General features: G+C 35.1%; 3 protein-coding genes and 2 non-coding genes across 7 annotated transcripts; 3 read left to right on the plus strand and 2 right to left on the minus strand.

Moving 5' to 3' along the window:
- The first annotated feature begins 553 nt into the window (after positions 1-553).
- Positions 554-6,717, plus strand: LOC103498803 (RNA-binding KH domain-containing protein PEPPER-like). Its single transcript, XM_008461546.3, has 9 exons — positions 554-1,044; positions 1,231-1,332; positions 2,638-2,859; positions 4,002-4,060; positions 4,233-4,324; positions 4,443-4,555; positions 4,649-4,711; positions 4,862-4,938; positions 6,392-6,717. Exons 1-9 carry the CDS (start codon positions 718-720, stop codon positions 6,405-6,407), a joined length of 1,071 nt encoding a protein of 356 aa, XP_008459768.2. The 5' UTR covers positions 554-717; the 3' UTR covers positions 6,408-6,717.
- Positions 6,718-7,306: 589 nt separating this feature from the next.
- On the minus strand, positions 7,307-7,380 carry TRNAT-AGU (transfer RNA threonine (anticodon AGU)). Its single transcript has one exon. It is a non-coding gene; the product is annotated as a tRNA-Thr (tRNA).
- Positions 7,381-8,116: 736 nt separating this feature from the next.
- On the plus strand, positions 8,117-10,451 carry LOC127151753 (uncharacterized). Its single transcript, XM_051092008.1, has one exon. It carries the CDS (start codon positions 8,301-8,303, stop codon positions 10,098-10,100), a length of 1,800 nt encoding a protein of 599 aa, XP_050947965.1. The 5' UTR covers positions 8,117-8,300; the 3' UTR covers positions 10,101-10,451.
- An 807-nt stretch (positions 10,452-11,258) lies between these two features.
- On the plus strand, positions 11,259-22,741 carry LOC103498805 (uncharacterized). Of its 3 annotated transcripts, none has more exons than XM_051092009.1 (27): positions 11,259-11,521; positions 13,534-13,721; positions 13,944-14,105; positions 14,532-14,697; positions 14,932-15,054; positions 15,164-15,297; positions 15,382-15,532; positions 16,239-16,306; positions 16,681-16,779; positions 17,461-17,576; positions 17,740-17,914; positions 18,000-18,110; positions 18,186-18,264; positions 18,386-18,532; positions 19,002-19,115; positions 19,542-19,666; positions 19,749-19,831; positions 19,903-20,027; positions 20,129-20,249; positions 20,324-20,461; positions 20,917-21,013; positions 21,092-21,217; positions 21,547-21,639; positions 21,738-21,843; positions 21,945-22,094; positions 22,179-22,261; positions 22,344-22,741. In XM_051092009.1, the coding sequence occupies exons 2-27, from the start codon at positions 13,566-13,568 to the stop codon at positions 22,473-22,475; spliced, it is 3,180 nt and encodes a 1,059-aa protein (XP_050947966.1). In that variant the 5' UTR covers positions 11,259-11,521; positions 13,534-13,565; the 3' UTR covers positions 22,476-22,741. The 3 variants fall into 3 exon arrangements, with proteins under 3 accessions (XP_050947966.1, XP_050947967.1, XP_050947968.1); XM_051092010.1 differs by having other exon boundaries at positions 11,260-11,521; positions 21,948-22,094; XM_051092011.1 differs by lacking the exon at positions 11,259-11,521 and having other exon boundaries at positions 13,573-13,721; positions 13,954-14,105.
- LOC127144126 (U6atac minor spliceosomal RNA) lies at positions 14,735-14,861 on the minus strand. Its single transcript, XR_007815747.1, has one exon. It is a non-coding gene; the product is annotated as a U6atac minor spliceosomal RNA (small nuclear RNA).
- Positions 22,742-22,762: the final 21 nt, after the last annotated feature.

Consider the following 22,762-nt stretch of genomic DNA (forward strand, 5'->3'; position numbering starts at 1 on the left):
AAAGATATCTAATAGTAGTGAGAGCAAGACTCAAGAATGGAGAGTTATAACACATGTATGTATACTAAGATTGTTTCATTTATTTCTACTTAATCCAGGATACAAGCAGAAGACCAAAGAAAAAAAGATAATTCTTAAAAACATTCTTAGAAACCAGTTTGAAAGAGAGCTCTAGGGATGTTAAAGAACACCAACTAGAAGTTGGTGGAGTGGATTATTGTTATCTAACATAGATTTGAGACACTAAACATAATAGTTAGTGAACCATAATGGATTTATCTAGTGGTAAAAAAGGAAACATATTCTCGATAACTAAAGATTATAGCTTCAATAAATGGTAGCAACCTACCTAAAAATAAAATTCATACCTATAGTAAGCGAATTCAGACACCTCAAAGATAAACTATTATAATCATTTACACCTCAAACATAAACTCATGATTATCAACCGTGCACCCCAAATGCACCTTTCGAGATTTCGCAAATTTAACCTATAAGAAATGCCCAATAGCAGTACATAAGAGTGGAGTATGCTAAAATAGCAGTATATATAAAACTAAAACTAACCCTTTCTTCTGGCTCTCTTCTCCTCCTCCTCTCTTTTACCTCGGGTTTCTTCTCTATGGTATCATCAACTATACTCATTTCTCTTCTCCATTCAAACCTTCGCACTCGGCCCATCTTCCATATCTCACTGCCCTGAAGACTCCTCCTAATATGCAACCAGGTGATATTCCTCTATATCCTTCCATGCCCGCCATGGCTCCTCTTCCTGTTTCCATGCCCTTACCCGGTACTCTCTTGGTTTCCGAGCCCGGACATACCGTCACCGGGAAACGCCGACGAGAGGATGACCTGATCGTTTCCAATTCGGATGCCTCGGATGTATCGGCTCCTAAAAGACAAGCGAAGGCCCACGACGTGCTTTTCAGAATCGTTGTGCCCTCCAAGCAGATCGGGAAGGTTATCGGTAAAGTTGGTTGTCGAATTCAGAAGGTTCGTGAGGATACCAAAGCTACGATTAAGATTGCGGATGCAGTCGCGGTATCGTTCTTCTTCTTTTTTTATTTTGAGCGCTCTGGGGGTTAGGGTTTTCGGTTTTGCTACGGAGGAAGTACTAGTAGAAAGCTTCATGTACCGGCGGGGATTTTTTTTTTTTTTTTTTGCCTCTTGAATCTTTTGCTGGTTGGTATTTATTGGTGACAATTGGAGGTTTTGTTGATGTTTCAGCGGTATGAAGAACGTGTTATCATTATAAGTTCAAAGGACAATGAGAATTCGGTTACTGATGCGGAGAAAGCACTTCAGCAGATTGCAGCACTGATATTGAAGGTCATACATCGCTAACTGCTAGACTTGCTGTAGAGATGTTATATTTATTTTCTATGTGTGATGTTGAGTCTCAATTTTTTTTTCTTTGTTTATATTGTGTGGAAAGTGTAATTTCAAAGAAAATCAAGTTATTTGTGGTTTCTTTAGGAAGGTTAAACAATGGGGACATTGTCCAGAGATCTTCGTCCATGGTTAATGGATTTCCTAGCACGGTAATGCATATTGTGCAGGAAAGCCATAAAGAATTTGAACTCCCAAAATAAAGAGAAAAAGAAAGGAACCGAACGAGAAAGTGACAAGAATTTAAACCAAAGTTGTAAAACGTTGAAACAGTTTTTGGGACATGTTTGGGGTCTATTTAGCTACCGCCAGACTGATGTGGTTAGTGATAGAAGTTCTTTAGTAGTTTTAAATTGTTATAGTTTTTTTTTTTCAAAATATGTTGTTAATTCTCTATAAATTGAGGATGTCATGTCAGTTTCGTGTTTACACATATTCATAATCAAATTTCATTTATTGAGTGACACATCTGTTTAAGAGCTTTCAGCTATACCACAGTGGTGTTGGAGGAGGTTCTTGTTAATAGTTCTCCTTAAGGAGTCAGGTTCGTTTTGGCAATTGCTTTTCTTTCTTTTTGCTATTTCATGGAATTTGTGGCTTTAGAGAAATAGGATGTTCTTAGGGATACATAAAAGTATTGGAGGAGGTTTGGAGTGTGACAAATTTAAATGCCTCTCTTTGGCAATTTTTGTTTTATGGAGTTATGTGATATGCGTTATTTTTTGTTCTTATCAATTAGAGCAATCTCCTTTTATTTTGCTGTATGTCCTGTTTTTGTTCTCTGTTGTTCAGAAGTTCTTTTCAGTAGGCTGTTGCTTTTAACAGAAGTTGCATTTTAATATATATTAAACGAAAACACCTTTCTTATCTGAAATGGTTCATATGTATATATATAAAAAGTATGCCTTATTCACAATGGTTGAAAGCCTCTTCATGAATGTTTCTATGCTGTATTGACGTGTATAATTAGGTAGGGATGATGGAGGTAACCGGTGTTAATGACTCCAATCAAAGGCTAGCCACTACAGTCCTTTTCTTTGACTGCCTTAAAAACTTTGTTCTTTACCTAAAGGATCTGTCCATACTTGACCAATTAAATTAGTTCTCTTCTTGAGGTGCAAATCTTCGTGTGGTAAAATAGAATGATAGCTTCATATATTTATTTTAGATCATTTTTGAGAATTTTGTATCTGCTACTTCTTTTATTTATTTTTATTTTTTATTATACTTATCGTATTTTTACAGGAAGATGGTTCGAGCATTGAGGAACTAAAAGTTGGAACAGGGCATGTGGCTGCCAATACTATAAGGCTCCTAATAGCAGGATCTCAAGCAGGTTCCTTGATTGGTGCCTCAGGTCAAAATATTGAGAAATTGAGGAATTCTTCTGGTGCATCAATTACGATCCTTGCCCCAAATCAATTACCTCTTTGTGCATCTGCTCACGAATCTGATCGGGTGGTGCAAGTGAGTTTTTCCGCTCTGTCAGAACTTAGAACATATATAGCGTATTATTCTTTTTTAATGAGAAACAAGTATTATAGTGTATCGTTCTTTCTTCCTTCCTACTAAGTTCATCACTATTTGTTTGTATCATAATGATATGATCAATGTTACAGCTATGCTTGATGCCATATCATTTAAATTTGAGCAAGATGTTTTAGTTGTTGCCCTTTGCAAGTAATGACGTGAAAAGGAGTTTTGGTTCTACTTTTCAACTGTTTTCTAAATGTTTACTGATAGAAAAGATTGACTTTCATGAGTAGAGTGCAGTTAACTAGCATTGGGTGATTCTTGTTATGAATATTGACTACCCAAATACATATCCCTACGTTTGGAATCTCACTGGCATGGAGCGGTAGGATTTGGATGGGGAAGCCCTTTTAGGGAGGACATTTTTCTTTGGGATATTCACACCTAGTGAATTTTGTAATGCTTAGATTTATAGATCAATGAAACTCGGCTTATTGAAGTGTATCCATCATTATTTCTAGCCATTTCTGAGCCTTCTTTTCTGTTTGTCTCTATTACTCCTCCCTAGTTTGATTTGTGACTAATGTTTTCATATAATGAGAAGGAAGTTGTTAATAGCTTTTGTAGTTGTGCACCTAGATAATATTTCTTAAACAATTCATTCTACAAGTTCTTGTTCCGTTGGGATATTTTGATTTCATTCTGTAATCTATACCAGACTATTTATATATTTTAGTGTGCAATCGTTATGAGAAATTGGAGTTCAGAGTAGTTTGTTTCTTTGAGAAGCAGTTTCATTTTGGAATTTAAGGCTGACATTAGAAGATAAGTTACATTGTTTCTTTCAAGATTGGGATACTCCATTGCTGCTCTCTTTGATTCTGCTTTCTCCAGCATTTTTTTTTAAATTTCAAGTTCCTCAATCTTTCTAAAATGTTCACTTTCACATAATATTTATCAAATCATCTTTCGAACTTTATGCAAATGTTTTGAATTTGTCATGCCCACTCTCACATTGCTAGGCTACTTTTTTCCATGTCTTGGTTGTGTCCCATCTAGTTCCATTTTTGGAGATGTTTAAGATCATGTTATAAGAGCTGGCACTAATGATTGGTTATGTTTCTTTTGGAACTCAGATATCAGGGGATATTCTGGCAGTTTTGAAGGCTCTTGAGGAGATAGGCAATCAGCTAAGGTCCTAAATTGAATCAATACAGACTTTATCTGATTCATGCATACTTTTGTAACTTTTACTTAAACTTTGTGGAGTACAAGATAATTGTAGCAGATGTTATCAAAGATCAGTCAATTCTTGGCGTCCTATTTTTCTTTCTTTTTTAGTGATTTTTGGTTGAATTCAATTTCAGGGTAAATCCACCTCGGCAAGTCATTTCAGTTAGCCCAACGTATAATTATAATACAATGCATCCGCCACAGTCATATATGGATCCAACCTCAGGTTATTCAGTGGTTTTCTGTATCAAATAAATCATTTATGATTCCGTCTTTTGTGTGTCTGTGAAGTTTTAATATTTTTTCTTCTAACCACATCATCTTTAGGAAAACCAATCTTGCAGTTAATTATGTAACCTTCGAGATGTTGATATCGGAGACATTGGTGGGTGGGTTGATTGGGATTGGTGGCTTCAACATATCAAGAATCAGAAATGAATCTGGGGCTACTATCAAGGTCAGAAAACCAAGCAGTTTTATTTCATCATGAAAGATCTTGAAATTCTATTTCTAAGTCAAATATCTTTACAAGTTACATTATTCTTTACAGGTTTGTGGTGGCAGAGGTGAACAAAATTATAGGCAAATACAATTTGGCGGAAGTGCTGAACAGGCATGAGCTTTTCTCTTGTTTTAAGTTTCATTAACTAGAGTAGCTTCAGAATATCTAGAGACTGCCTTGATTTTCTCCAACACCTTTTCTCTCGCTTTTCTTTTCTGTGAAGGAGCTTCAATTTGTATTGTTTTGTGGATGGTTTATCAGGTAGCGTTGGCAAAACAAAGGGTTGATGAATATATTTATTCTCAGGTGATCCGACAAGCTGGTGTTCAACAGACAGCGTAGGTTTTCCTTCATAACTACTATCTCTCTCTCTCTCTCCCTCTCCCTCTCCCTCTCCCTCTCCCTCTCCTGTGCGAAAAAAAGAAAAAGAAAAAGAATAAAAACTTTCCCGTGGTGAAGCCATTGTCCAAGTTCTGGGACCTTATTCTAGAAAAAAGAAAAAGAATCAAAAGTTTCATCAAAATCATACTACCATGGTGTTGGTAACAGAAAATTCAAAACGTTAAGTTGTACTCAGCGATGCAATTTAGAAACAAGAATGACCTCCATTCGTACTTGAAAAGAAAAATGATATACTGAATGGTAAGGACTTCGTCAAGTAATAATATTTGAATATTTAGCCTTTTTTGGCACAGGTAGGGATATGGAATCATTTCATTTCATTCCGATTCACAATCTTTAGAGGAAGTAGAAATATCAAATATCGTAGAAGACTAATCACCTTTTCTTTCTCCCAAAAGTTCCCAATCAAATGTTTTGAAAAATCTATAAATACTAGAAGAAAGAATCCCAATCTGTAGTCTGAAGAGAGAGCAACATATAGTTATGGTACTTTGATTTCACGTCTCGAGTAGAATTTAGATCACTCAATTTTAGAGTTTAGACTATCGAACTCTATACAAACACGAGAACTTTGTTTCTTGTTTCAAGTGTTATGGCTATTATTGTTTCATCTGGTTAATTCTGTTCAACTCTTCTTAACACATTCTATGAATAAACTTTGTTCTCTTTTTACCTTCTGGGTTCATAAGTGAGTTCCACCCATTCAACTATGAAAGTAGTGCTATACACAAATTGAATGAGAAATTGTCTTATAAATGTTTAGGTTAAATTGCAATTTTAAACCCCCTGCTTGTGCTTGATACGTATGATTTGGTTCAATATGATTTTAGCTCATTACCACTATTAGTCCTATCCAAAGAAAGTACATGTAAAACAAGTTGTGAACTTTTGATTAAAATCGAAAGATCTTGCCTCAACAATAGGAGTGAATCCAATGAAATCCTAGAAAAAGACTTGCAAGGGAAGCCTGGAGGGTAGGACTCCAGACACCAACATCCTTTCTTTCAATCCTAATGTAAAAAACCCCTTCAACAAGGAAACAAAGAGAGAAGAGAGGGTCGCCTCCATCAGTCAGGAAACCCGAATTCTTCAACCAACCCAAAAGGTCTCGACACCCAACAATCCTTTAAGGAGAACAAAAACGATCTAATCAAAAGCAGAAGAGAGGTTTTGTAATTATTCTAAGTAATATCTTACTGACTTGAAAACCCTTTTTCTAGGGGGATCTTTTGTGGGCTTGGTTTTTATTCTTTCATTTTATTTTTTTTAAAATGACGAATATAACCAAAATTTTATATGGTTCTTGTGGTAACAAAAAAAAAAAAAAAAACACAGAGAGAAAGAGGTTTGTTGTAGTTTGAGCTCTTATTTGATACAATATTCTTTCAGTCTGCAGATGTGGTAAATCTCATACAGAAAGAGAGTTGTTTTGATTGTAATGGCAAACATCTCCATGGGAAGCTCTGAAGGACAGCTCCTACAAACTTCAATCTGATGAATGCATGGATACTGATGACGAGTATTACTACACTTGATGAAGTGCCGCAGGATTTTGGAATAATGGCTTCCTGTTTCTTCTTTATTTTAATTTCTTTTTCTTTTTTAAATGTGACATATTGTAATTGTGGCAAAAGAGTTGTCTGAATATTTTCTATATTAACAACTTAAAGAGTTTCTATAGCTATTAAAGGCTACTAGGAAAAGTTTGGCTTCCAGCTCTGAGTCTTGAACTGAACTTCGATTTCTTGCTAATTTGGTCGCTATCGATCGTTTTGCTTTTTGTATGATTGTTTAGAATACAAATGTAACTTTTTGTTTTTATTTCTTTTTTCTTTTGGTATGAAAATGTCAAGGTAAGTCGTTTCTCTATAGCCATATAAGTTAGTGAAGCCAGGAACACTTTTGTGAAGAGACAGTCCTACGAATTAGGGGGAAAAGATCATTTTATTGGTTTATTCTTTGAAGTGCATCTGAAATTTCAGTTCCTGTTTGAATTTTTTTTTTATTATTATTATTATAAGCAATTTCCGTTCAAGCACAATATGCAAAAACTATTCTTCAATGCTTTATATCACTCTAAAATGACATTTATTATATCATGTCTAGTAATTATTTTGTTTTTAGTTTTCTTTATTTGAAAATTAGTGTATTTATTATATCATGTCTAGTAATTATTTTGTTTTTAGTTTTCTTTATTTGAAAATTAGTGTTATAAATATTGTTTGTACTAAATTGTATGGTCTATTAACTATGTCCATATTTTAAAAAATATGTATTACAATACAATACCGGAAAGAATAACAATGCTTTCATTGAGAGTCGAACTCAAGACCTCCCGCTTACTAAACGGGTGCTCTAACCAACTGAGCTATGAAAGCTTTGATGTTTGTAAATCTCTAATCCAGCATTAGCTATCTTCTTCCATACATAGATGCATCAATAGCAACAACTTATTGTTATGCAAAATAAAAATATATTTAGAATGTTCGGACACTTAGAAACATTATCTAGTTTTAACATAAGAAATTAGTGAGTGAAAAATCATAAATAAACAGTATGTTTGGATTAACTTTTTAAGTATTTATAGATACTTCTTTTACACTTATTTAAACACTTAAAATTTAATCCAAACATGCCACGAGTCTGTAAATACTATTTTAAATCTCATACGCATACAAACAAGAAGTAAAAAATCCAAATCTGTAACACTGTCATGTGTTATGTGAATGTCAAAGCTTGTTGCTAGTATGTAATAGTTTTCAAATTTGTTATCGAATATCGTAGTATTTTATTCAATAGTATCTTTACATAGCCAGCGTTGTACTTTTTAGGAGGAACTTCATCTTTCTTTTTATTCATATTTATCAACTGTTTCCTTTCTTCTGTTTCTCTACTTTCTACGTTGATCAAAAAAGTCATATCATAACTACACGCCCTAAAAACAAATTTACTAACTCCTTACTCATGAACTTCATCTCGTTCGGTTGACAAGTATAAGGAGGCGTCTAGCCCCTAAATATATCCAACTCTTCTAATTACTTTTAGACTCAGCTCACCTTTCACATGTGGAATCAAAATGAATTTTAGGTGGAATGGGCAAAAGTGAATTTTATGATTTCATTATCAACCAAGCGGTTGCAAAGGGGAAGATAGTATTTGAATAATTGAATTATTTGTATTTATTGTGAGCACAAACTTTACCTTGTCTTCAAGTCTTCCTTTCTTCATCATCACCATCATTTTCTCTCTCAAAAATCTCAAAAGTCCCAATTCTAAAGCTCCACAACAACCTTCATCAATGGCGTCTTCACCTTCGACCCCTTTCACCAAACCCCATCTTCCCCATTCTCCACTTCCACCAACTTCTACCACTCGCCATTCCAACTCCTGCACGCACTTCCTCTGTAAATCCCTCTTCTTCTGCATTTTCCTCCTCCTCCTCCCTCTCTTCCCTTCCGAAGCCCCGGAGTTCGTCAATCAAACTTTGCTCACCAAATTTTGGGAGCTTTTTCATCTCATGTTCGTCGGCATTGCTGTTTCCTATGGTCTCTTCAGCAGAAGGAACGTCCAGGTGAGTGTAGATTCAGACGAACCTCGCTTCTCCAATTTTGAAAATCCACAGTCGTATTTGTCTAAGATGCTTCACGTCGCTTCGATTTTTGAAGATGTTGACGATTTTAGTGTTTCTGATGAGAGGAAACTGAGTGAAGTTTTGTACATTCAGCCGAATCTTGGATCTGTGAGAGGTTTCAATGCTATATCTCGTCAGCAGGAAAATTTTCATTATTCAATACCCAAAAAAAGGTATGAAAATTCTCTTGAATTTGATGATACTAATAATGTCGGTCATGCTTGTAAATCGAGATATACTCGTGGTGGATCTGTTGTAGTTGTTGCTGAAACAAATCGTAGTAATTCTGGCGAATGGTTAGAATCAGGAGCTATTGTAAACTATAAACCTCTAGGTTTGCCTGTTAGGAGTCTGAGATCGATTCTTACTGAACCTGATGATGTTGAATTCGATTGTGGTGATGAATCTTGTTTGAGTTCTAAAAGTTCATCCAAGAACTCCGAGAGTAATTGTGAAAGAACAAGTGAATTTGGTGATAATTGTTGTGTAAATTTGGAGGAGAAGTTTGATGAAACTGTAATTGCAAAAATGTCTCCATTTCAATTGCGTGAGAATTTTGGAAAGAATATGATGAGAGAAAGAGGAGTTAAGAATGCAGTTCTTCGCCCTTCCCATTTTAGACCTTCCTCCATTGATGAAACTCAATTTGAATCACTGAAAAAATCAAGGTCTCTTCATTCTAATCTATCTCAGTCATCACAAACTAGTTCCCTCTCTCCTTCTCTATCATCTACGACAAGAAAGCACCGTAAAATGTCGTCGCTCGGTAACATTTCTTATAAGTCGTTGCATTCTCGACAATACAGTTTGAGTTCTCTGTCTGAAAACAGTCGAGGGAGCTCTGAAGACCCTTTGATTGAACCGGAAAATTCATCTGAATGCAATGAATCCATCGTAAGTTCCCCACGTTTAGACAGGAATTTCGCACACATTCCGAAAGCTTTATCCCGAGGAAAATCCGTAAGAACAATTAGAGCAAATACAAGTGCCATAGAAGAAATGAAAGCTCAAGAGATGTATAGAAATCAAGTTGAGCATGATGACAATGTAGGGAATAAGTTTGAAGGTGGAATGTCACCATATATGAGAGAAGATGGAACAGGACATGGATGGCCTGGGATTAATAGCCCAAATGCTGGTTATTCCAACCGTCATCCGAAAACGACGACATTCTCAGGGATTGAGGAGCAAAAGGAAGACATAGAGAGTCAGCTGACAGATGATGATGGTAAAGAAGATAACTCTGAGAGGGAGGATGTTAGTTTTTTTGAGAGTTCAGATGAAGAAGCTGCTTCGAGTATGGCGGGAGAATCGGAATCAGGGGCTTATGAGGTCGACAAGAAGGCGGGCGAGTTCATAGCCAAGTTCAGGGAGCAAATACAGCTTCAGAGGATGGCTTCAGTAGATAAAAGATTGAGAGGAGGATGGGGATCATTCAGCAGCACAAGCAGCAGTTATTTTAGTTGATTGGCTAAGCCTTCAATCTTAAAATGATTTACTTCTAAGCCATTTATACATTTAAAGGTTAAATATGTATTTTGGTCTCTAAGATATATTCATTTTTTTTTCCTTTTCCTTAATGTATCAATCTCTTTCCCCCAAGGCCACATTTAGCAACTAGAAACGAAATAAATCAAACCTAATAGGAAAAGTGGGCCTATGATCTTGTTTGATGTTGTTTACCGGAGTTTAGTAGTCATAATGAAATATGGGATCCACTTATAAGTTTATAATCAAAATCTACAATTTAATTGTAGAGGGTGTTCGATCTGGTTATGAACTTTTCACGAAAATCTAATTTAATCTTAAAATTTTGTATGGTTACGAACTTTTATATATATTTAACCCCACTATTTTTCTTAATGCAAATATTGTTGCTCTCTTAAGTAGAAGCAAGAATTAACGAAAAAAAACTATGAAGATATATTTCATATGTGCAACACTATACATTTGATTTTTTTTTCTAAAAATAAAATTATGCTATATTTGATAAGTGTATAAACCATACAATATATACAATATATCATTTTATATACTAAAAAATTTACATGATATATATTTATGTTTTTTATTATATTTTTAAACGCACAAAAAACAACTTATGGTATATACGATGTATATTTACATATTTAAGTATATTTGATATATACTTACATCTCACTATAGAGGTGATCAATTTTTAGAAACTCTTGTAAAATGAAGGAAGAAAATGAATATAAACTAAAGTTTATAAATAAAAACACAGAGTCAATATTTAAAAATTATATCAACAAGAAAAGAATCAAATATTTCAAAAATTAAGAGAGTTTAGAAAAATAAAATTATCATGCAATTAATAAGTAAAAAAACGATATATTTTTATTTAAAAAATTTTGGAGATTAAAATATGAGAGAGAAAAAAATATGATAAGTAAAAAATGATATATTTTTTGTTTAAAAAATTTTAAAAATTAAAATATGGGAGATAAAAAAAATGTGAAAAACCCATAAATTTGACAAAGTATTTATGACTACCAAAATTTTAAATTCTATTCATCCTTTAGAATCCAAAATTTTGGAATTATTTTTTTCTACGATTTAAAAATGTTCAAAGAAACATAGGCAAAATTTAGTAATGCTATTGAATTAAACATTAACGAAATATTAGCCAAGTAAGGAGGGAATATACATCTTTCTTCCTCCTTCGTGAACCAGCCGCCGCTCCCGCACTTCCTCTCTATCTCAGCTTCAGCTGTGCCGTCATTCGCGCCTTTCTCTTCTCTCACGCACGCCGTCCGCCGCCGCCACTGCACGTCGTGCCGTCTTCCGCCTGCACTTCTCGCCGCCATCTGTGGGTCGCGCGCTGCCGTGGGTCGTGCCGGAAACTTGGTACTTGAGTTTTGTTGGTGGTAAGGCTTGATGCTTTGTGGGTTTTGTTGAGTTTTACCCAATAACCAATAAGTTGTGTTTAGTTTGAGTTACCCATGACATTTGGTTTGGGCTGTCTAGCGGTTCTACGGCGACTCTTTTAGTAGGTGTTAGGGACTTTCTGAAGTGGATGTTGGAATTGGAAGTGTCATTAAGATAAATACTAAATTGTTGTATGTTTAGGATGGTGCCTTTACTTAAGAGGGAGAGCTGGTTAGCTTGGATTGAATTTTTTTAGAGAAGTGATCTACTACCGTTTCACCTTCAAACCCAAGTTGATGATAAGGTTGTGATATCTCTGAACGCCTGGTTCTATTTTGATGGGTTGAAATACTATGGCTTATCATGGTTAGACTATTGAGGGTGTTATGGAAACCTGCATTTATGTTACGGAAGATATGTTATTATGTGAATGTTTTGCTATGTTTGATTGATGGTTGGACTGTCGTTCTGGAAACTCATGAGTTATGTTGTAAAATTATGATGGTGACTGTTCGCTTTAGTAATGGTCTGTTTTCATCCCATGTGTTATGTTTCGGTGTCCTTCGAGTTCACCGCCTACGATTATGATTATGATTGGTGCCCTTAGGGGATCACTAACTATGAAAGCGTGCCTTCAGGGTCCTTATACCTATTTTTATAACTATATCGGGATGCACACATTTTCATTAGAAGGTTAACAGGTACACGTAATGGACCTAGTGGGTCACTTGCTGAGTATTTTTATACCCATTATTTTCTTTTCATGTTTTTCCGGTAAAGGCAAAAATAAACTGGTGAATAACAAGAAGAATCTCTGACTGAGCCTTCAGAGGTTTTCACATCGCTTCCACACATGATTTCTAAATATTTATGTTTTGTTTTAGGAGTCAACATTTAAATTATTTGGTTGTTTAATTCAGTTTTATTTAATTCATTTGAACTTAGATTCCAGGGTACCCCGAACGGTGTTCTAATGGTTTTATTCTTCTAAAGCTTTATTTAATGATTTTTTTTTTAATTTTAATTTATTTTGCAAGAATTAGATTTTCATGCTTATCAATGCATGTAGTATGTCCTTGATAGTGTTAGAAAGTCAGGTCGTTACAGTTTTAACCTTAGGATCTTGTTGTTGATAGGGCCTATCAAATAGTTTAGGAGTGTTCTAAGATCCTTAGGCGAGTAAAATTCTACCGGTTGGGTCTGTTTGCTTGTGCGACTTATTTCTCTTATGTATATATATGACTTACATGGACCCCTTCCAAAATTTTTGTGTTGCAATATGGTTGAGTATGTCTGGAGGCTCATTGTGATTCTGCATTGATAATTCAATATGGTTGAGTATACCCGAATGGTTGGTGTTTAAGTATGTTGAGATCTTTGTGGTGATTTTATGATGTCTCTCATGTTATGTTATCCTATGAATTGTGATGCTATGCATGCTGTGTGCTGTGTTTGTCTAAAAAGCATAGCGTATAACTATATGCTGAAAGCTTCAGAGCATGTTGGCGTTACATGTGGATAAAATCAATTGGAGTGCACGGAGAGTGTTAAGGACCTTTGATAAAATCAGTTGGGCCTGATAGAGATCATTGATCGTTGGTGACACTTGATGATGTTAGTGGGTTTGACAGAGAGCGTTAATGACCCTAGATAAAGTCAGTTTGGGGCCTGAAGAATGTCGGTGGCCGTGGACAAATTCATTGGGGTCTATGTGTGTCAAAGGATTCGGTTTCAAAAAGCCTTGTAAAATTTAGTGTGGAGGAACTTGAGGAGTTTGAGATGAGATTTAGTACACATTAAATGCTATGTTGATTATGTGTTTAGTATGTTGTAACTGTTATTTACTTTTAATGTTTATTGAGTATCAAGTATGTATAATTGTATAAATGATGTGGTGTGCAATTCTGCATGATGTTTGCCTTGGTATCTCAATTAAGCCGAAGCGAAAAAGCATTGATTTCATAGTTAAGCCTAATCACCAAATTCTTCTTTTATCTTTTTTTTTTTCCAGAAAAGCATTTGTTTCTTAGTCAAGCTGAAGAAATGGATTCCGATACTCTTCTAGATCCCATGGAGATGAAGGTCAAAGAACTTTTAAAGGAATTTCAGCTTGACTACTCCCCTGCACTGCATAAGCTCGTCGAGGGCACAGTTTCTGCTATAAAAAAAGCTATTAAACTTATTCCTGATGACTTGAAGGTTGTTTTTCTCTCCAGACTCCTTCTCTCCTTTCAGTCGAGCCCTAAATGTCAAACGATGAGTGACCCCTATGTTCTTTGCTTGATAAACTGCTTCACCTGGTGTCATTGACCAATGAATGGCCTTGGTGTTCTTGTCATGTTTAACCAAACTGGAGTCTTGTTTTGTTTTTTTTTTGAATTTCTAGATTCTGAATTGAATTCAAAGCTAAAAACTTTACAGGTTACTGCAGCTGCAGCTCCGGGTTTTATCAGGGATATTGGTGCAGACAAAGTGGAATTCAAATTTCGGAAGCCAAAATCAATTAAGATCGGCGGCAGTTATGCCTTTCAAGGCATTGCAAAACCTGATGTAAATGTGGATCTTTTAGTTAGCTTGCCAAAGGTATTTGCATGTTTTAGTTGATGTAGTTCAGGTATCTCTTAATTTGGTATAGTAGTACTCTGAATGTCTTTATTTAAGGAGTGACCTTAAAGTTAGGTTAGGATTCTTGGACAGTTGGCTGAGTTGAACAAATCAAGTGATAAAGGTTTTGAAACCTCTTGGGGCTGGTATAGTGGCCACAATATTATTATTCATCAAATGTTCAAGAGTCTGACAGTATTCCTAGCTTTAACCATCTGACTTGAGAAAGCTTTGAGGATTTATGATTATTGAAAAGGAACAAATGTTCAGATATAATATCTGCAATTGCAAATTTAATGTACTTGTCTGTATGTCGGAATTTTTTTTTCAATATATTATGCTGTGGTAGGGTAGTAAACTAGTAGTTCTCTTGGATGTTTCTTAGACTACACTTCTTGGTGGCAGGAGTGCTTCCATGAGAAAGACTACCTGAATTACCGGTACCATGCTAAAAGGTTTCTTTACCTTTGCACAATCAAGAAGTATTTGGACTCATCTTCTATGTTTTCAAAGGTTGAATATTCTACACTTCAGAATGAGGCTCGAAAACCTGTTTTAATCGTTCATCCAGGTTGGTTATGTGGGAACTTTAGTATTCACTTTATCTGAGAAAATAGATGCTGGCATTGCACTTGCTTGCTTGCACATTTAACTGTATGTGTTAACAGGGAAGCCCGAAGGCTGTTCCCAACCTTGTGAGGGGAGATGCCAACCATCGCTCCTTTAATCAAACACACTTGCTTGCACATTTAGGCCTTAATTACATTCAAAATATTAACTTTGAGAAATAAAATTTTGGTTGTAGCTTTGGAGGAGTTGAAGGTAGCTCCTGGATTTTTTGTCAGAATAATTCCTACAATAGCAGCGTCCTATTTTAGCATTTCAAAATTGAATCTCAAGCGAAATAACATCCATGCCTTGAACCAAGGTATTCTCATCATTTCATTTTTAGTATGTTATGGTCACGTACTTTGACCATCTATTAGTTAAGCTTGTCAACCAACTTTTCTCGTTTCTTTTTTATTATTTGTTTCAAGGGAGCTTACTTCCAGCTACACCTAAGTATAACTCTAGCATTTTGGAAGATATGTACTTCGATGATACTGCAGAAATGGTTAGGAAGCCTTTTCTTGAATCAAAAAGTCTGGTAGAAACCTTAATTCTACTTAAGGTATCCTCATGATTCACGATATTTTCTCATACTGACCTGATCAATTTAGATCTTTGATATTTTAACATCTCGTTTATGTTATAGGTTTGGGCTCGGCAGAGGGCTTCAATATATGTTCATGATTGCTTGAGTGGATTTTTAATAGCTGTAATATTATCATACCTCATTACGCACAATATAATAAATAATTCAATGACAGCGATCCAGATGTTTCGTGTTGCAGTAAAATTTATAGGCAAGTTTCTCTTTATTTTGCCCTATCTTCTCACTCGTTAGTCAAAACTGCATTCAGTGATGTCATGACAAAGAAAAATAAGAATGGTTTTTTAATCATTATTTCTTTTTCCAGTTTTAAAGATATTCTCTAAGGAAAAAAGATGTGAATATGAGACATGGATAGGACACTATTATTATCATATACATTTTTAAAAATATACCATTTTTATACCAAAAGAAATTTCATAGTAAATCAAACTGATGCCTTTATATGCTTTAAAAGCGTAGTTTAATGTATTTCACACTCAATTTATTTTTATTGTCATATATGTGTCTTTTTAGTCTACTCAACAAATGTTCTATGCATATCTATCACAATTGTTGCACTACGAGCGTCAAACACATATCCAACAAATGTCCAAGTGTGGAACATGTGTAGGACACGGACAGTGGACACTAGCCAAACTAATCTTAGGATACATCCTTTATTGTGAAAGTTTCCGTGCAAGAGCAATGTTAGTAACAAGTGATAAATGTATTTGGAATAGAGTATGGGACTTGAGCCAATACAGTATATGATAAATGATGGTTTTAAATCCTATTATGGTTCAATTGCCTGGAAACTATAAATTTGAAATCAATAGTTTTCCTTGAGTTATATAGAAGTTGTCATATTCTTCTGTTTAAGAAAGTAATTATTTGGAAAATTTATCCTGTGTCTGCAGCCTCTTCAGATTTATGGAAGTGTGGGCTCCATTTTAAGCTTGAACCTCAGAGTACTATTTCAAAGGAGGTTTAAGTACTGTTTCTTAATGCTTTTTAAAATGTATTTATTTGTCTGAGTATCTTTCTTTGTGTTGGGTGTTTTTCCTTTTCTTTAATTAAGTTCCTGAGGTCAACTCAGGAGATAAGATTCTTTTGATTTTTTGGGCTACATACCATCACTGATGAGTCCAAAAAAGTTGTAGTTTATACTGTCAAATGCTTTTCCAGATTATCATATAATCATTACTATTTACTTTAGTTCTATCTATTTAATGATACTTCACAGAGTATCTGTATTTAATGATACTTCATGATCATTTATGTTGTTGGGAGATCTCTCATGCAATCATTGCGTTTCTAATATTTTTTCCTTACAAACTTTATGTTAATTCTCTCATGCAGGAAAAGAAGCAATATAAAGATCTGTTTCCTGTGGTTATATGCAATCCATCTTCCAACTTCAACATTGCTTTTCGAATATCGCAATCAGGTTTTGCTGAGGTACGGTTATATAAAAAATTTGTGCTTAATCAATTCTGACAGTGTTCATTAATTTTTGCAATGTAATAAAATCCCATTTTTATTGCTATGCTGAAAAATATTAGAGGATTAATGAGAATTCAATCCCTAGAAAGCTTACAGAAAACTTACTCTTGTTTGAGTTAACTACAAGCAGTGGTATAATTACAAAAGGAATTTAATTAAGGACACCAACACCTCATCCCAATTGCTGTTTTTGGTTTGTTATTTTTATTTTTGAACTTTTCTTTAGCCATTTATCCAATAAGATGCATTTTACTGAACTTAAACTTTGACTGGAGTATCCTTGCGTTTCTGAATCACTGTCAGTAAAGGAGTTATTCCATATTCTTTACTGTTGAATTATGATAAATCCGGCTGGCAGCTTAAGTTCAACACACTTAGAAGGGGTTTCCCTCAATTTAGACTGAAGTAGTACGAGAAGCAGAGGTGCACATGATTTTCCTTCTGTATTCTAACAGCAAACACCAATTGGACACCATTTTGGAGTCATTTCATTTGCATTTACTATTTATTGCCTTCAAACAAAGGAGAGCTTTCCAACTTACATTTCTTTTAAATTTATTTATTACTTTTTATACTTTGTTCTCAGCTGATATGTTAGCTTCTTCCTTTTCCTTTTGTCCATTTCTCAAATTTCAGCTTCAAGATGAGGCTGCAATGGCACTTGCATGTTTGGAGAAATGCAGCAATGGTGGATTTGAAGAGGTTTTTATGACCAAAATTGACTTCGCTGTTAGATATGACCATTGTATTAGGTATAGACCACAACTCTTCTACATTTGCTTTTTTCCCCTGCATTTTTGTACATTATGGATGGTCTCTGTTATTGATTTTCATTGCTCCTGTTTAACTATGGGCATCTACGTCAAAGCAAGATTCCGTTTTGCACTACATCATGTTCTGTCTTTATTTTTATAGATTGAATTTGAGGGGACAAGATAAGTTATATGCATCAGGCTTTTGTATGGATGATGAGTGTTGGAGACTATATGAGCAGAAAGTACATGGGGTTTTAAGTCAAGGCCTGACTGATAGAGCAAAATTCATTCGTGTTTCCTGGAGGAACACTGAGCCTGGATGCAATATTGAAAATGTATGGGCCATTTACTGAAAACTTAGTGTTTTATGTATGTGTATTATTCTTTTATCAGGTATGCTAATTGTCCTTGTGATGTCAGGGATTATCAGCATTTGATATGCATCCATTGCTTGTTGGAATTTCAATAAGCTCTGTGGAAAAAGCCTTTCGTGTAGTTGATATTGGTCCGAATGCTGATGACAAAGAAGATGTAAATAAGTCTCCAAGTTAGAAAGTTTTCCCCCTTTAAAATACATTTATTCATCAAGCTTTTATTCCATGACAGGCCCTAAAGTTTAGGAGATTTTGGGGTGAAAAAGCTGAGCTCAGGAGATTTAAAGATGGCAGAATTGCAGAAAGCACAGGTTATATAATATCTTTTCTTCTGCTGGATTATTAACTTTATTGATACGAGTATTGTGGCCTTGCAAGTTGCATCTGCGACCACCCACAAAATGTCAACTTGCTTATTTCTAAATTTTTTAGTTTGGGAAACTGATCAATGGACAAGACATCTCATTTTGAAAAGAATTGTGGAATATCTTTTTGTTCGACACCTTTCACCAATGTCAACCGACCGTATTATGCATGCTGTGGATCAGATTGATTTCTCCCTGCGTCATGGTTCTCGAGGTATTCTATGACCTGATCTTTTTATAATATTTTCTTTAAACAAGAAACAAACTTTTGATTGTTAAATGAAAAGATAGCTGTGACATGTAACTATAGTTCATGAACCAACTTTCGCAAAATGCTATTTTTGTATTTGTTTTTTCCATAATTTATGCATAATTTTCTTTCAACCATAAACTTTTCATATTAAGTTTGATTCTTTCTATTTAATATTCACAGATTTTTCTAATGCATTTCCTTGTATTGCAACTGTGTTTACAAGATGCTTTCTGCATCTAGCCCCCCTCAAGTCAAACTATAACGCTATTTTAAGTTTATATGCGTATGACTTGGCAGTTACTCTCTCTTACATATACTAATATTTATGTATCTTAGTGGGTTCAAAAAGAATATTTTACACCATATGCTGTATTGAAACAAATGCTAAGGCAATATTTTCTTTAAATAAAAGGTTTCTTTATTATTTCAGATCCAATAACATTTTCTGGAACTTTGCTTGCGGCATATGAAGTTTTATCGAAGCGTTTACGGTCAGTTGAAGACATTCCTTTGAAGGTGTCTGCTGTACAGCCTTTAGACTCAGGTATTAGACTCCGGAGGACACAATTCCCTGGACTCTTGATTATTCCTGTCGATTATAATTTCATTATCCAGGCTTAGATTGCAGGGATTTGGACTATTTACCTCTTATCATTTATATCAAAGCGTATAGGGATCTGTATTTCTTCATCATTTTGGCAATGAAGTCAGCAGAGTTCTCATCATAATAAGTGTGATCACTTGGGAGTTAGGAGATGCAAAAACAAAATAAGAAAATGCACTAATGTTTTAACTGAGCTGTAATCCTATTTTTGAAATGATTTTCTACTTATCTGCCCTGAGAAAATAGTTCACTACTATCAACTTTAAATAAGAAGGAATTTTTGGTTGTCAACCAGAAGTCCAGGAATAAAATTTTCCCTAGACACAGGGTTAGGAATAGCAGACTGTATGCTTATCATATTTACAGCCTTCAGGTATACATCTGTCTATCCTCCTGAACCTCACCCACTAGCTGAAGAAAAAGCAAGTGATCTGCGAACACCGAAGACATTTGCTCCATCCTGCATCAAGCCACTCGAAGTTATGATTCAGGCATGAAGTAACCCTGAACACTATGTTTATTTATTAGAATTTTGGAAATAACTTGTGACCTGATCTTATTCCCTTATTTCAGTTGGAAGGCTCTGGGAACTGGCCCACTGATGAGGTTGCAATTGAAAAAACCAAAACAGCCTTCCTTCTTAAAATTGGAGAGAGGTGAGCAAAATTTTGATTTTGTAATGACAACATTAACCTCGGATGTCAAGCTGATGGTCTAAATATTGCAGTCTACAGAATGTTTGGGGTATGACATGCATTGCTTCAGAAGATTCTGTTAATGTACTTGTTTCTGGTTATGCCTTCCGTCTACAAATTTGGCATGAAAGAGGCCTGAGTTTGTTGAGTAAGGAATGTAAGGCGTCATCTCTCTGACATGTTTATGTGGTCTTGGGTCAGGTGGTATTGTGGTTTTCTTGAGCCATTTGAATGTTAACAAGTTAACTAAATTTGCAGCTGGAAATGATTTAGCAAATCGGACCTCCTTGATAGATAAACAACTTTTTATTCAAAGCCAGCATTCTAGCATGATTAGTGGATTACAGGCTCGTCACTCAATATATGGACCGGTTGTTAGGTGTGTACTGGTTGCTGTATATGTTATAGATTTCAATAATGCACTCCTCACAACTGTGTTGTTGGCATTTTAAGGTTGGCCAAACGATGGATAGCCTCACATTTCTTTTCAGCATGCTTGGTAGAGGAAGCAGTCGAACTGTTGGTAGCATCAATTTTCCTGAAGCCTCTACCCTTCCATGCTCCACTTTCTCGAATCACAGGTTTTTTAAGGTGTGTATATGCTAATGGTTAATTCATCTTTGCACAATATATCCCCTCTGTAGGGAGCCTTTTCTTTTTCTTTTTTCTGTAATTTTCATTGGAGGAAAGTGTGACTGAATGTTTATAAAATAACAAAAGCCTAAAACAAAAGTGAATGGTAAAAATATAACAAAATTGCTTTTACAGAATGATACTCCAGTTATACGAAAAAATAAATAAATAAAGGACAATTGCAGAAAAGAACTTGGACGTAGAAACCAAAAGTTGGGTATTGGAATGAACCATGTACTTGCTATAACCTTATGCCACGAAGCATCAAAATCTGGAGTCATTTCCAAGTTTACCATGATAATTGAATTTTATCATTAAATTATTGTTATTGTTATTTTCTCATTTGACATCCTTCGGTGCTTAGTTTGTTTGCAGCTCACTTCATTTGTTTCTGCTTCGTGACTTCTTTGTAGGTTCTTAAGACTATTGTCGGAATATGACTGGACTTTTTCTCCATTGGTTATTGACATAAACAATGATTTGGGTGCAAACGAGGAGAAAGAAATAGCTGTAAGGATGTTAGCAAGCAGTTCCTACCATACTTATGGGTGCCCTTAATTGCTATTTATTCTCATCGATTTTTTATAGGATAAATTTAACATGACACGAAAAGATTTGCAAGAAAATCCACAAAATGCAATTCCCGCCATGTTCTTAGCAACAGCTTATGACAAGGCATCCGAGGCTTGGACCAAGTTTTCACCAAAAGTTTCGGTATGAAAATTTAAGCTCTTTTCTAATAAGTGCCTTTAATTCAATATCTTTTCTTATCAAAAGAATAATGAATTAAGTGCCTTTCAATCTACCTAGGATATTGATGTATAACTTTTTCTGTACCAAAATTTACAAAATTAGATGATTATTTAGTTGGATTAGTTGAAGTGTGAGTAGGGACCTATGATTTCGTTAAAGATTTCTCTGCAAGAAATCACTGCCGCCCGAGACTTTAAATATAGAGCTCTGTTGCACATAGTATGAATGACATCATTGATTGAGCTTTGTTACTCTTTTGTTATTGACGTTAAGTGCCCTTAATGTTAAAGGAGCTAAAAAGGTTGGCTGCTTATGCTAGAAGCAGCGCAGATTTGTTGACAAGACTAATATTGCAGCATCAGGTCGATTCTTGTCTGTGGGAGGTGAGCAAGTATCCTAGAACCACGATTTGTTCTTTTCATTTTCAGCTTTAGATATGCAGTTCCAGAGAAACCTAACGTAACGTTCGTTCTGTTTGCAGTCCCTTTTCCGAACTCCATTGACGAACTATGACGCCGTTATTCTTCTCCATAGAGACAAATTACCTTACCCACAACGTCTTCTCTTCCCATCTGAACTGAACCAAGGTAACCTTCTTGAGCTGGATAGTCATGGTCTATCTCAGTGTTCCCTTTTCGTGATTGTTAGAGCTTTTGATATTTGAATTTTAATCAGAAGCATATTTTAGCAGGAACCCATGTCGCAAAAGGGAATCCTAGCAAGATCTTCACTCCATTCTTATCTCCTAGAAACTTGAAAGCAAGTTCTGGAAACATTAAGGACAGACTTTTGGTAAATTTTGATCCATTAAGGTGTTATATCGAGGATCTGCAGGCAAGTAAAGTGACTCAGGATACTTTGATATTGCATTCTTTTAATTGTCGATTTCATTGCTTACCCATTTTTATGAAAATGTAGAAAGAATTCTCGAACACTTTCAACTTATGGTATGACTCTTTGGGAGGTGATGCAATTGGTGTAACATGGGGACAACGCAGTTCTAAGGTAAATATTTTACTGTCATTTCAAATTGTATCACCATAATTTACTTATCCAACTAAACCAAATTCTTTACTCTCTCTTACAGAAGCGTGGACGTGACGACGAAGCTGTGGCGGAAGAAAAAGAACCAGCTGAAGTGCTAAAATCTGCTGGTGAAACTGGTAAAGGTTTAATGAGGAGTGTCTACCTACTTAAGGCGCCAAGGCTCACCACCTAAGCTTAATGCCAAAGAATTAGTATGATAGGGTCTTTGTCTTCAATTAAGTATCATTAGATCTGTTGTTATTTATCCAATCATGTTTTACCCTATCTTTCAGTTGGAATTTTCTATGCCCATGGAAGAAAGGCTGCTTACCGACTGAACAATTTTCCCATTACTACAATGTATATTATACTTGATTATTGATGTATTAATATTATGGAAATTTTGGGTGAGGAAAATATACATTAGATTTTACAATAAATTAAATCAAGTTTTACTCCTCCTTCACGACTTCACCCAAC

The sequence above is a fragment of the Cucumis melo genome, chromosome 11 (assembly GCF_025177605.1).
Source record: "Cucumis melo cultivar AY chromosome 11, USDA_Cmelo_AY_1.0, whole genome shotgun sequence".
Lineage (NCBI taxonomy): Eukaryota > Viridiplantae > Streptophyta > Magnoliopsida > Cucurbitales > Cucurbitaceae > Cucumis > Cucumis melo.

Excerpts from the sequence above, each read along its gene's own strand:
- LOC103498803 (XM_008461546.3), top strand. The coding sequence starts at position 718 with ATGCAACCAGGTGATATTCCTCTATATCCTTCCATGCCCGCCATGGCT. Across the intron at positions 1,045-1,230 it reads AGATTGCGGATGCAGTCGCG|CGGTATGAAGAACGTGTTAT; the intron begins GTATCGTTCTTC and ends TTGATGTTTCAG. Across the intron at positions 4,061-4,232 it reads GAGATAGGCAATCAGCTAAG|GGTAAATCCACCTCGGCAAG; the intron begins GTCCTAAATTGA and ends ATTCAATTTCAG.
- LOC127151753 (XM_051092008.1), top strand. The coding sequence starts at position 8,301 with ATGGCGTCTTCACCTTCGACCCCTTTCACCAAACCCCATCTTCCCCAT.
- LOC103498805 (XM_051092009.1), top strand. The coding sequence starts at position 13,566 with ATGGATTCCGATACTCTTCTAGATCCCATGGAGATGAAGGTCAAAGAA. Across the intron at positions 19,667-19,748 it reads CACTCGAAGTTATGATTCAG|TTGGAAGGCTCTGGGAACTG; the intron begins GCATGAAGTAAC and ends CCCTTATTTCAG. Across the intron at positions 20,462-20,916 it reads CGAATCACAGGTTTTTTAAG|GTTCTTAAGACTATTGTCGG; the intron begins GTGTGTATATGC and ends ACTTCTTTGTAG.